This window comes from Nyctereutes procyonoides, unplaced genomic scaffold (assembly GCF_905146905.1).
Source record: "Nyctereutes procyonoides isolate TBG_1078 unplaced genomic scaffold, NYPRO_anot_genome, whole genome shotgun sequence".
In the NCBI taxonomy this organism is placed as follows: Eukaryota; Metazoa; Chordata; class Mammalia; order Carnivora; family Canidae; genus Nyctereutes; species Nyctereutes procyonoides.
This window is the reverse complement of record NW_026575146.1, coordinates 74,616,594-74,629,701: the sequence shown is the minus strand read 5'-3', so window position 1 is coordinate 74,629,701 and position 13,108 is coordinate 74,616,594. Positions and strand designations below refer to the sequence as shown.

Sequence of the window (13,108 nt, the reverse complement as noted above, 5' to 3'; positions counted from 1 at the left end):
CCAGGGGGACAGCTCCATCCTGAGATAGATGACATCCAGGCACCTACTCCCCAAAAAGCCTGCCAGAAACCCTGAAAGCAAGAACCTACTGCGCGCGCCCCTTCACCTGCTGCTCCTGCTTCCCTCGAGGTGATGGCCACTGGTCGCTGTGAAAACACATGTGGCTGCTCAGCCCTTTCTCTGTATAAAACATCTGGCTGCAATTCTTGCAGACATAAGTGCTCCTTGGCTCTGCCCAGTCTGCGGGGCCCCCATTTTGCTGGTTACTGTGAGGAGACATGGCAGGAGGGAAGAACAGGAGAATGGGACTCTGTCCCCATCACTAATTTCCTTTTGTTTTTTCTTTTTCATTTTCTTTTTTTTTTAATTTTGTATTTATTTATAATAGTCAGAGAGAGAGAGGCAGACATAGGCAGAGGGAGAAGCAGGCTCCATGCACTGGGAGCCTGACGTGGGATTCGATCCTGGGTCCCAGTCTGCGGGGCCCCCATTTTGCTGGTTACTGTGAGGAGACATGGCAGGAGGGAAGAACAGGAGAATGGGACTCTGTCCCCATCACTAATTTCCTTTTGTTTTTTTCTTTTTCATTTTCTTTTTTTTTAATTTTGTATTTATTTATAATAGTCAGAGAGAGAGAGGCAGACATAGGCAGAGGGAGAAGCAGGCTCCATGCACTGGGAGCCTGACGTGGGATTCGATCCTGGGTCTCCAGGATCGCGCCCTGGGCCAAAGGCAGGCGCTAAACTGCTGCGCCACCCAGGGATCCCTCTTTTTCATTTTCTTTTTATTTTTTTTTCTTTTTCATTTTTAAGTCTGATCAACTGATAACTCTTGAACCCTAAGAAGCGGAGACAGGATACCACAAATCTTCACAGCCGGGTGCATACCTCTTCAAGACTAAAGCAGAAGTGTTCTGTAGCTTTTAGGGTACAGATCCTTTACCTCTTTGGTTAGGTTTGTTCCTAGGTATCTTATGCTTTTGGGTGCAATTGTAAATGGGATTGACTCCTTAATTTCTCCTTCTTCAGTCTCACTGTAAACTGTGTGGAGGTTCCTCAAAGAGTTAAAAATAGATCTGCCCTACGACCCAGCAATTGCACTGCTGGGGATTTACCCCAAAGATACAGATGCAGTGAACGCCAGGACACCTGCACCCCAATGTTTATAGCAGCAATGTCCACAATAGCTAAAGGAGCTATTTATAAGGAGCCTTGGTGTCCATCGAAAGATGAATGGATAAAGAAGATGTGGTCTATGTATACAATGGAGTATTACTCAGCCATTAGAAATGACAAATACCCACCATTTGCTTCAACGTGGATGGAACTGGAGGGTATTATGCTGAGTGAAATGAGTCAATCGGAGGACAAACATTATATGTTCTCATTCATTTGGGGAATATAAATAATAGTTAAAGGGAATAGAAGGGAAGAGAGAAGAAATGGGTAGGAAATAACAGAAAGGGAGACAGAACATAGACTCCTAACTCTGGGAAACGAACTAGTGGTGGTGGAAGGGGAGGAGGGCAGGGGGTGGGGGTGAATGGGTGATGGGCACTGAGGGGGGCACTTGACGGGATGAGCACTGGGTGTTATTCTGTATGTTGGCAAATTGAATACCAATAAAAATAAATTTACAAAAAAAAATAAGACTAAAGTATCCAGAACTCGGGTGACCCAGGGTCAGGGCATAAAGGCCACCTGAGGAATCTGAGGGGCTGAGCTCCCCCAGGGTGTGCAGGGCATGGCTTCTGAACTTACCATCCACCTGCCACATTCTCCTCCTTCAGCGGATGGGGGAGCCGGTAGATATTTCCACCCTAAAGATGAAAATACATGTGAGCCAACATATTGGAAAGAAGGTATACAAGAGCTACAACTGTAAAACTCTGAGAAGAAAGCATAGGTGTGATTCTTCATGACCCTAGAGGATGCACTGGTTTCCCAGATAAGACCAAAACAAAAAGACAGAACTGACAAATCTGACTCCATCAAAATTTCTAACTGCTGTGCTTCAAAGGATACCATCAAGAGAGTGAAAAGACAATGGTAGAATGGGAGAAAATCACAGCCAGTCACAGGCCTGGCAAGGGATTGTATTCATGATATATAAAGAACTCATATACAGCTCAATAAGAAAAAGTCCAATAACCCAATTTAAAAATGGGCAAAGGGTCTAAAAGACACTTAGTGTAAAGGATTTACAAATGGGGGGCAGCCCGGGGGGCTCAGTGGTTTAGTGCCGCCTTCAGCCTGGGGTGTGATCCTGGAGACCCGGGATCAAGTCCCACGTCAGGTTCCCTGCATGGAGCCTGCTTCTCCCTCTGCCTGTGTCTGCCTCTCTCTCCCTCTCTCTCTGCCTCTCTCTCTCTCCATGTCTCTCATGAATAAATAAATAAATAATCTTTTTTAAAAAAGATTTACAAATGGCCACTGAGCACATGAAAAGATGCTTAGTGGCATTAGCCACTGAAGCAAAACAAATCAAAGCAGTGATGCAATACCACATCACACCTAGGAGGATGGCTGGGATACAAAAACCTGGAGAACCACCAGGGTTGGTGAGGATGCAGAGAAAGCAGAGTCCTCCTATACTGTGGGTGGGGATATTAAATGGCGTGGCCACTTTGGAAAAGTCAGGCAGTCCCTTGGACGGTTAAGCACAGAGTTGCCTTATGACCTAGAAATTGCACGCTTAAGCATTTCCCAAGAGAAATGGAAACCTATGTCTGAATGGAAACTTGTGTACAGATGTTCACAGCAGCACTATTCCCCATGGCCAAGGAGTGGGAACAACCCAAAGCCAATTGATGAATGGATTAACAAAACGTGATGCGTCCATACTGTGGAATATTACTCAGTTGTATAAAGGAGCAAAGCACTGACAGGTGCTAGAACACAGACAAAACTTGAAAACCCCACACCAAGTGTAAGAAACCAGACACAGAAGGCCACATAGTGTATGACTTCAACTACGTGAAATGTCCAGAAAGGGCAAACCCATAGACACAGGTAGATTCATGGTTGCCAGGGGTCAGGAGGGATGGAGAGATTGGGGGTGACAATTCAGGGTACAGGGCTTCTGTTTGGGGTGATGAAAACGTTTGGCAAAGAGTGGTAATGGATGTACAATCCTGTGAATATACTGAGAGCCACTGGAGAGTACACTTCAACATGGTGAATTAAATCATGTGTGCTGTCAAAAAAAAAAAAAAAGAGAGAGAGAGAGAGAGAAGAAAAAGACAGCTCTGGGGTGACAGGAAGGGTGCTGGACCCCGGGCCGTCACGAGGAAGGATGGCCCAACTCTCTGCACCCAGACCTGGTGGATGCCACCCGCAAGGACGGAGCTACCATTCCACAAGCGCTGGCTGGCATCGGGACCAAGACTCCCACCAGGAGTGGCAGGGCGTCATGCGCAGGAACATTTACGGGGGCAGAACTCTACCTTTATGTCCCTGAAGAATTTAAGGAGGGCAATCCAAAAGGAAGTGAGAGGCAAAAAGCAAGCCAGCAGAAAAAGCTCAGGGGGATGGGGTGGGGAGGGAAGGGTCTCTGACAACGCTGAAGACCTCATTCTGGCTCTTTCGGGGGAGGGGGTGACAAGAAGAGCCACAATCTCAGCAAATCTGCTCTGGAGGAGGACCCCCAGGGATCCTCCCCCCAGGGATCCGGCCAACCAATAGGTGCAGAAGCAAGTCACACATGGGACGCAGGAGACTCTGGCCTGGGGCCTGGACAGGTGGGTCAGAGGTTGGGGGTGGCATGAGGGCAGGGCCCACGTACCTGGATTCTGTTGAATATGGTCAGCTTGGACTTGGAGTCCTGGGGTGGCTCTGCTGGTGGTCCAGCTGATGAGAAGGAGGCCATGGCTACCTGGCTTGGGGAGGCCGTGCAGCACATATCCATTTTCACCTTCTCCTTCCTGAAGCCTGAGAAGCGCTGGGACCTAGGGTTGCCGGAGAAGAGCCTGTAGCCTCCGCCCCGGGTGCAGGCCTGGCTCTTTTCGCCTTTCCCGGCCCCCAAAGCCGGGCCATTCTCCGCCTGGGCCTGCTTCCCAGGGAGCAGGGCTCCGAGGGTCTCCTCCCCACCTAACTGGGTCTGCCGGGGGCCCCCGGGGGAGAAGATGTCCCCCAAGTCCAAGGTCCCTTTAGTGGATCTCAGCTGCTTGGCCAGAGAGGAGATGTCTGGATTCCCAGGAGGGTCCAATGATGCCGCTGTGAGGGGCAGCGGAGCAGTGGCCACTTTTGGTCCTCCCTTGGTGTCCCGTCTGGTGCCGCCTGGAGAGGCCTCTCTGGGGAACCCGGGTGTGGTTTTCTTCCTGCGGCCTGGGGACCCCTCTGGCTCCGGGTTTCCAGGGCCAGCATGGAGAGAGTCAATAGGAGTTGCTGGTGGTGGGGGCTGCTGCGGCCACGGCCCCGGCAGTGGCTTCAGGGTAGCCTGCTTGCCCTCGGGCCCCGGCAGCTGGGAGAAGATCCGCTGGGACTTGGCAATCATTTGGAACACCTGCATCTGCTCGTGGCTCACCAGAGACTCCTGGGACTTCAGGAACAGCTGCCGGAAGAGTGGAGTGGCATCCGATGGGAGCCCACTGGGCTTCTGGGCTTCTGGGAGGCTGGGCTCCCCGGGGTTCTGCCGCAAGAAGGAGTCACAGTCAAACTTGCTCTTCTTGGAAACCCAGGAGTTGTCTTCTCCGCCAACATATCTGGGGTCTCCTGAAGCCTCCCCAGGTGCCTTCAGGAGCGTGGCAGGGAAGGGCAACGCGTCCTCCAGACTGGGGCCTGAGTTGGGCAAGGGCTCCCCCACGGGGGAGGTGCTGCTGGGGCCAGGGGCTGACTCGCAGCCCTCCCGGGACGGCACTGACGGAGGCTTGTGGACCATGAACACATTGTTCCCTTTGTTCTTGGGGCAGCCGGGCAGGTTCCGGAGCCACTGGAAGTTGTGGCTGGCTGGCTGGGAACTGGTGGGGACAGTCTGGCCTCGGAACAGAGGCAGGCAGGCAGGTAGGGGGCCACCCTCAGGCCACCCATCCAGGGTGGGCGGCACTGGGAGCAGAGGGGGCTCAGACTCGGCCAGGTCAGTGCCCCCATTCTCCACTGCTCTTGATGTGAACATGGCTGCAGCAGGCTCCTTCCTTGGGGGACGAGGCTCTTCCGGAACGTCAAAGCCCAGGTTTCCAGGGGCCACTGGGATGCCTCCTGGGGTGCAGGAGGAGGGCCCGGAAGAGGGTGCGCAGGGACAGGCTGTGTTCCTCCCCTCACTGCCATCTGAGGGCCCCGCGGCGGCCGGGCCGGGAGAAGGGATCTTCTGGTGGACAATGCTGCTCACAATACAGCGCAGGAGGTCTCGGTTGGGCAAGAGGGAGCTGGGGGACCTGGCTTCTGGGGGCACCAGAGATCGCAGGCCAGCGGGTGCAGGCTGGCTGGCCCCCTCGTGGGTGTGGGGGGAGTCCCCGCAGGCTTCCTCTTCCGGGGGGGCTTCTTTCAGGATACACAGACCATGCTGGACCTCGTAGTGCCGACGTAGGGAGCGGTAGTCACAGTAGCTCTTGCTGCAGCCCTGCTCGATGCACACGAAGGGCTTGGTCTTCTGGTGGGTGAGCATGTGCCCGGTCCTGGAGTCACACGAGAGAAGTCAGTCAGCAGGTTTCTCAGCTGCCCCTTACCACATGCAGAACCCCAGGTGTGTCCCCAGGGGGTGGCACTTATCAGAAGCTACACTGAGCCTTTCTGAGGAAAGACCCAGGCAGCCACTCTTATGGGCAAAGCAATGCAAGGGGTGCTCCCCTCCCTCACCTTTGAGCAAAACCCTTATATGAGGGGAAAAAAAAATCAATGAAAGCCAGATTGGAGTTCCCCAAAGTGAGTTCCCAAGGAACACCAGTCCTCCAGAGTCGCTCCCTGAGGACGTGGGCTCAGCTGGCAAGGAAGTTTTGAAAAAAACACCATTTGCTCCTTGGAGGTTCGGCGTAGCAAATTTAAAAGCTATATAGTGCATAGAGAGACATCTCTTTAACCTCCCATATCTCTCAAACCTATGTGCCCACAGAACCATTTATTTAAACAGCCCCTTTTAGCATCCTTGAGGACCAAGGTTCTGCAGGACACAGTGAAGGAGATGCTATCTTCAGGATAACCATTGCCTTAGCCAAAAGAGCCTTTGCCTTCCCATAGCACTCCTCTAAGGAGACAGCTACCTGGAACCCACTCCAGCAAAAAAAAAAAATAAAATAAAATAAAAAAATTACAGATGCTCCATCAGTAAAAACTTTCTAGCAGTCAAATGTGCCTTCTGTAATTTCTGCAATTATAAAAGAATACAAATATGTACTACATCTATATCATACTTCTATGTACATTAATATATCCTGTCTTGCTCTGGGTTCCCAACAGCCCTCCCTTGGACAGTCTAATCAACATGACACATGGGGTATCTCCAATAAATAACACAGCCCTTCCTCAAAGACTGGCCTTGGCCTCCATCTGAGGGCAGCTGCAGAGAAGAGTCGGGAGATTCCATTTCTAGCCCCAACCATAGTTAGGTGCATCCTAAAAATGCAAGGATTTGCCATCTACCACTGGCAAGTCTCTTAGTTTGAAAAAAGTCTGCCTTTCCTGCCTCATTAGCAAGAAAAGCTCATGATTTTCCAAGATACTGAGAACAAAGGGAATTCTGGCTAACTCTTAAAGTGGGCTTTATTAAAAAAAAAAAAGTGGGCTTTATTTTTTAAATCATGAGTTTCGGAGGGCAAAATGGAGTTAAAAAAAATTAATGCTCCACTAACATATTCTATAAACAGGCATTTCAGAATCTCTCAGGCCCCTGAGTTATTCCCATCCACACTCCTCATGAGACGCAGATCCATTCTCCTCGGACACCTGCCAGGGCCTCCAAAACATTTCTCTCTAAAGTTAGCCCAATTCCCTGTGTGACAAAATTCTTTTGGGAGTGAGCCCTTATGTGTCCTGAAACCCACAAGGGTCCTGCCTGCAGAATCGAGGCAGTGATTTCCTCCCTGGTGTGAACATGGGGGCTGGGAAAAGTGATCTGCCCTGGGAGGAGCGAGCCCTGGGCTCAGGAGCACTGGCACTGGGAGAAGGGAGGTACATCTGCACATGGGTCACAGCCATCTTGGGAGTGGGAGGGGACCCCAGCTGAGGGCAGGCCTGGTTGCCTGGGAGGGCGTTAAGGGAAGTGGGAGCATGCCCACTCCCCACTGGCCCCTTGACCGTGCTCCCACATACAGGTGGTCCTGGCGCTTGAAGGCCTTGCTGCAGATTTTGCAAACGTGCTTCCTTTCCTGGCTGTGCGTCAGGTAGTGCTTGCTAAGGGAGCTGGCGCTGCTGAACACCTTCCCACAGAGGCTGCAGTCCAGAAGCGGGTTCTGGGGGGAAGTGTGCTGCCGCTTGCCTTTCCTGGTACTCCCACAGGTAGCCCTGCCTCCTTCATCAGCCTCCTTAGTCATCTTGAGCACGCCAAGGCCCAGGTCTAAACAGAAGGAGAAAGCACAGGTTACAGACATGTGGGGATGACAAAGGGCATGGCTAAGGCACTCGGCAAGTCTTGGGGCCATGACCCACTGGGGTCAGGACAGCGTCTTCCAGCTTCAGCCACCTTGAGCACAGAGAAAAGGATGTGAAAGAGAAGGGATCCCAGCCAGGCCATGCAGAGGGACAGCAGCTGTCACTCCTAGGACATGGAGGTGAGGAGGTGACTGACCAACATGGGCCAGGCCACCCATGGTGCTCTCAGAAGGTCAACCTAGAAAAATACAATCTAAAGCCTTAGGAAAGTATAAATCCTTTCTTCCAGCCAATTCCACCTCTGGGATCTTAAAGTAAAAATATACAGATTTATACAAAGAAGTAACTAGCAAAGTAGTTAACAGCAGCACTGCCTGGATTTCCTTTAGACACAACCTAACATTTGATAAAAGGGCACACAGGTGACTGCTTGATGGTCTGAGTGGTCTAGAACAGCATTTAAGATAAAACTATAGGGGATCCCTGGGTGGCTCAGCGGTTTGGCACCTGCCTTTGGCCCAGGGCATGATCCTGGAGTCCCGGGATCGAGTCCCACGTCAGGCTTCCTGCATGGAGCCTGCTTCTCCCTCTGCCTGTGTCTCTGCCTCTCTCTCTCTATGTCTATCATGAATGAATAAATAAAATCTTAAAAAAAAGATAAAACTATGGAAAAACATCCAACACAAATGGATGTTCACGCCGCGCTACTCACTGAGAAAACAGCAACCTGCTACAAAACACAAAAAGACAAATAAATCTGAATAGAAAACAAGCTGAGAGAATGGCATATACTGGTAGGATTGTGGGCCTCTTCTTTTACTCTTCTTGTGTATTTGAATGCATTTGCATTTCCATGTTTTCTGTGTCCCTCTGGGTAAAATGATAAAAGGTATGTTCAAAATCATTCACCTGAGGAATGGGGGGAAGTGGGGTTTGTCAAGTATCTCCAGGGCCAGTGAGTAGGGAGGGAACAGACTGCTTCTGCTTTGTTCCAAGGGACAGAGATAGGTTTGCTTTCCTCCAGACTAAAGAGAAGCTGATTTCAAATCACTGGAAATGCAGGGGCCATGGATGCGAGGACTCTGCAGGCTCCTGCTATCCCCAGCATTTCCCTCCTCGCACTCATGGACACTCCACAATCATCTATTGGACAGACCAACAGTGGAAGATACTCCTTCTCTTTAGAGGAGTATCTGAATGGATTCAGACTGCCTCATGAGATGGCAAGTTCAGAAACCTCCACTTCTCTGGGGTGCTGCCAGGGGCAGGACCCAAAAATCCAAGGGCCCAGGGCTCAGTTGGTTAAGCATCTGCCTTTAGCTCATGTCATGGTCCTGGGGTCCTGAGATGGAGTCCCACATAGGGCTCCCTGTTCAGCAGGGAGTCTGCTTCTCCCTCTCCCTCTGCTTGAGCTACAACAAATAAATAAAATTTAAAAATAAATAAACCAGAAAACCAAATGTTGTAAAAATTTGACAAGGACACTGAAAATCAGGCAGAGGCTCTGGCCTGAGAAGCTGCATGATGCTCACAGAAGGCAGTGTTACAAATATGTTATAAAACGGTGTATTGGGATGCCTGGGTGGCTCAGTGGTTGCATGTCTGCCTTAGGCTCAGGGCATGATCCCGGAGGGCTGGGATTGAGTCCCACATCGGGCTCCCTGCATGAAGCCTGCTTCTCCCTCTGTCTGTGTCTTTGCCCCTCTCTGTCTCTCGTGAATAAATAAATAAAATCTAAACAAAACAAAAAAACGGTGTATGTTCTCTGACAGGCAAACCTCCTTGAAGGAATATGTTCAAAGAACGTGGCCAAAAAAGGAAATTCGACGCGTAAAAAAGTTGTTCACAGAAACGCAGTCTAAGAAGCAAGAATCAAAGAGCACGATGGAGTAATTTATAATGATGAGGGAAGAAAGCAAATAAGCAAATACGCTACTTTTAAAAAACCTCAAATTGCATCACACATTCACTGCCCCTGAGCAAAACCATGTTTTTCTTAGTGCCTTCAGTCATGTTTTTCAAAATCTACATGTGGGAGCCAGGCTGGGGAGCTTTCCTGATGTTACTTTTCTCTATTTCCTAAGTTTTCATTAGTAACTGTGTACTATTTTCCTAATTGGGAAAATGAACACAAGTGTTACACTGGCCTGAAGTTAAGCTGGAGAAGTATAAGGAGTTAGAATTTAATGTACAGTGGACTCCTCTTTTTATGAGATATAAAAAAAATTCAAGTTTAAAATACATTAGGAAAGGGGATCCCTGGGTGGCTCAGCAGTTTGGCGCCTGCCTTTGGCCCAGGGCGCGATCCTGGAGTCCCAGGATTGAGTCCCACGTCAGGCTCCCGGCATGGAGCCTGCTTCTCCCTCCTCCTGTGTCTCTGCCTCTCTCTCTCTCTCTCTCTCTCTCTCTGTATGACTATCATAAATAAAAATAAAATAAAATAAAATAAAATAAAATAAAATAAAATAAAATAAAATAAAATAAAATAAATTAGGAAAAATGAACTAGGTTAATGATTTGTGGGACACCTGGACGGCTCAGTGGTTGAGCATCTGCCTTTGGCTCAGGGCATGATCCCGGGGTCCTGGGACAGAGTCCTGTAGCAGGCTCCCCAAAGGAAGCCTGTTTTTCGCTCTGCCTATGTCTCTGCCTCTCTCTGTCTCTTATGAATCAGTAAATAAAATAAATTAAAAAAAAAGTCGGTTAATGATTTGTAATGCATTTTGCAGGCAGGGACACAGAACCCCCATGAAAACCTAATGAAAGCCATGGTTTCTCTGTTCAGCAAAATGCACCCATATTCACACTACCAGCATTTTTCAGGTAGCTCCTGTGGCCAGGGCTGAGCACCTAATCCCATATCCCCTGGGGTTGGCCCAGTGCCTAAACACTGCACATGTCCCATGATTCTAGGATTTTGTGTCAGCTATCACTCCAACATGGTGATAAGGCTGACCCTTAGTCTACTGCGTCTTGTATGGAGAGGAGGCTTCATGAGTTTTTCATTTTAGCAAGTCTTCAGGACATTTCCTGAGCTGCTTATCCTGACATTAACATCTGTTCTGCAGAGCCATCATGGACGTGGTCCTCCGTGCATGTGGTATGAATTAACTATCGAAAAGCTCTGGCTCAGTCAACCCATCTAAGCTACTTACCCAAGAACCCAGGAAAAGAGTTAGCAAAAACCTAATTTGGGGCACCTGGGTGCCTCAGTTGGTTGAGTGTCTGACTTCTGATTTTGGCTCAGGGCATGATCTCGGGGTTGTGAGATTGAACACGGAGTCAGGCTCAGTGGGGAGTCTCCTTGAGATTCTCTCTCTCTGCCCCTCCTCTTATGTGCTCTATTAAAAAATAAATCTTAAAAAAATTTTTTAGGTTGGATTTATCTTGTAAGGGAACCCTGAAAGCAAACCAAAAAACCAAATGAAAATTGCACCATGGCATTTAGCCATTCCATCAGCTCTCCTTTTGCTCCTCTGCTGTTGAAGAGAGAAACTTAGAACTAAATCAATGGACTGTCAGGGATGAACTCTATTGATATGGATGAAAATACCATCTGTCCCATGTTTTACAGTTCACACAGTGCTTTTACATACATTTCTTCTCTTGCTTTCACTATCACTCTGAGGAAGCAGAGTGGGCATTATCATCCCCCCCACTTCACAGATGAAGATACTGAGGCTAGGGAAGGTTAGACAGCCAAGTGGCAGACAGACAGGATCCCAGGGCATTCTGAAAATGTGAAAGGGGCCTCTGAGATGTAATTGGTAGGAAAGTCTCCTGTGAACTCAAAGGTCTGCCCACATCACACACAAGATTAGGACATTCAGAAACGGCCAAGTTTCTCAACATTATTTCTTAGGATCAATATTCAGTCCTTGACCAGAACACTGGAAACAATTCCCAAGTTAAAAAAGAAAGTGAGGGATCCCTGGGTGGCACAGCGGTTTAGCGCCTGCCTTTGGCCCAGGGCGCGATCTTGGAGACCCTAGATCGAATCCCATGTCGGGGTCCCAGTGCATGGAGCCTGCTTCTCCTTCTGCCTGTGTCTCTGCCTCTCTCTCTCTCTCTCTCTCTCTATGTGTGACTATCATAAATAAATAAAAATTAAAAAAAAAAGAAAGTGATTATCCCTGTTCCCTATTCACCTGTAGAAGGTAAATATTTTCTTATCCACTCCATGCAGAAGGAATCTCATAGTTGGCCACCGGGGTTTTCACACAGCCCTGTAGGCCCTCGGACCCAGGTGGACAGCCTCACCTTGTAAGGAAGCCTGAGATTCCGGATCTGCATACTCCTCCAGCAGCTTCATGGAGTCACTGTCCTTCCCGGAGTACAGGGACAGGGTATCTAAGTTGTCCTCCAGTGCCTCACTGGGCATGTCAGGCGTGGGGAGGCTGGAGTCCAGGTCCAAACCACTCAGGCCAGCATAGAGCAGGTCACGTGTGCTGGGACCCAGATCCCGGTTGAGGGTGTCGCTGCAATTGAGTCCCTGGCTCTCGGAAAACGAAGGGAGATGCATCTCTGGAGGAAGGGCACCCTCGTCCCCAAGGCTGTACTGGTCCATGGCTCTCCACTGCCAGGTCTTGGCTAAGACCTACTCTCCAAACAAGCAAGACCGTGTAAGGAGTCAGGGAGGAAAAGCTCTTGTTGATGTCTAATTCCTAAAAATGAATGAGGAGGAATTAAAATTATGAGATAGCAATACAGCATGGTGGATAGAGCGCAGACTTGGAATTCAAACAGACCTGTGTTTGGGTCTGTTCTCTGCCACTTAACAGCCATGTGAATGTGGGCAAGTCACTTAAGCTCCACGAGCCCCAGTTTCCTCATCTGTAAACTGGGCATAGAGTACCTCCATCATAAGGTTGTTGTAAGTAATAAATGAAAGGATTTCCGGCAACATGGACAGAACTGACCTCTTTCTCCAGCTATAAACACAGAGAAATATGACAGAAGATAATTTTTAATATATAGCCAAGCTCAAGAGACAGGTAAAAACCCCATGTGCCAGCAGCAATGAGAAAACTTAAAGAAGGGGCACCTGGGTGGCTCAGTTGGTTAAGTGTCTGCCTTTGGTTCAGGTCGTGATCCTAGGGTCCTGGGACTGAGCCCCACAATGGGCCCCCTGTTCAGTGAGGAGTCTGCTTCTTCCTCTCTCTCTACTCTCCCCCTGCCAGCTCATGCACTCTCTCTCAAATAAATAAAGTCTTCAAAAAAAAAAAAAAAGGAAAGAAAAGAAAAGAAAAAAAAAAAGGAAAAACTGCACACAAGCCTAAAGAGGTACTCCAAGAATTAGGAAGGAAATAGGGTGATGAGAGACAATAAAACCTAGCATGAGAAAAAGAGTAAGTCAGTATGGGACAAGAACAAATATTTTTTTAAAGAAACTAGTGAAACTTGCATGAAGACATTTAAATTCAAAGCTCACTGGAAGGGTTAAGCAACAGAAAAACAGTGCTGAAGAGAGAAATAATAAACTGGCAGAGCAATCTGAGGAAATTCCCCTAGAATTCAGCACAGAGAGATAAATGGAAAATACGAATGAGAAGCTGAGACAGTACAAATGGAGAAGCAAATGCAAAAAA

The 13,108-nt window shown here is 48.9% G+C and overlaps 1 protein-coding gene across 1 annotated transcript in view; it reads right to left on the bottom strand.

Moving 5' to 3' along the window:
* Positions 1 to 12,087, bottom strand: part of ZNF541 (zinc finger protein 541) — a 33,113-nt gene extending 21,026 nt beyond the window's left edge. The window contains exons 1-5 of the mRNA XM_055311568.1: positions 11,781 to 12,087; positions 7,242 to 7,485; positions 3,784 to 5,611; positions 1,761 to 1,819; positions 107 to 266 (exon numbers count right to left, since the gene is read on the bottom strand). Coding sequence (XP_055167543.1) covers positions 107 to 266; positions 1,761 to 1,819; positions 3,784 to 5,611; positions 7,242 to 7,485; positions 11,781 to 12,087 — 2,598 coding nt within the window. The remainder of the gene's footprint in view (positions 1 to 106; positions 267 to 1,760; positions 1,820 to 3,783; positions 5,612 to 7,241; positions 7,486 to 11,780) is intronic.
* Between the last annotated feature and the right edge of the window lie 1,021 nt (positions 12,088 to 13,108).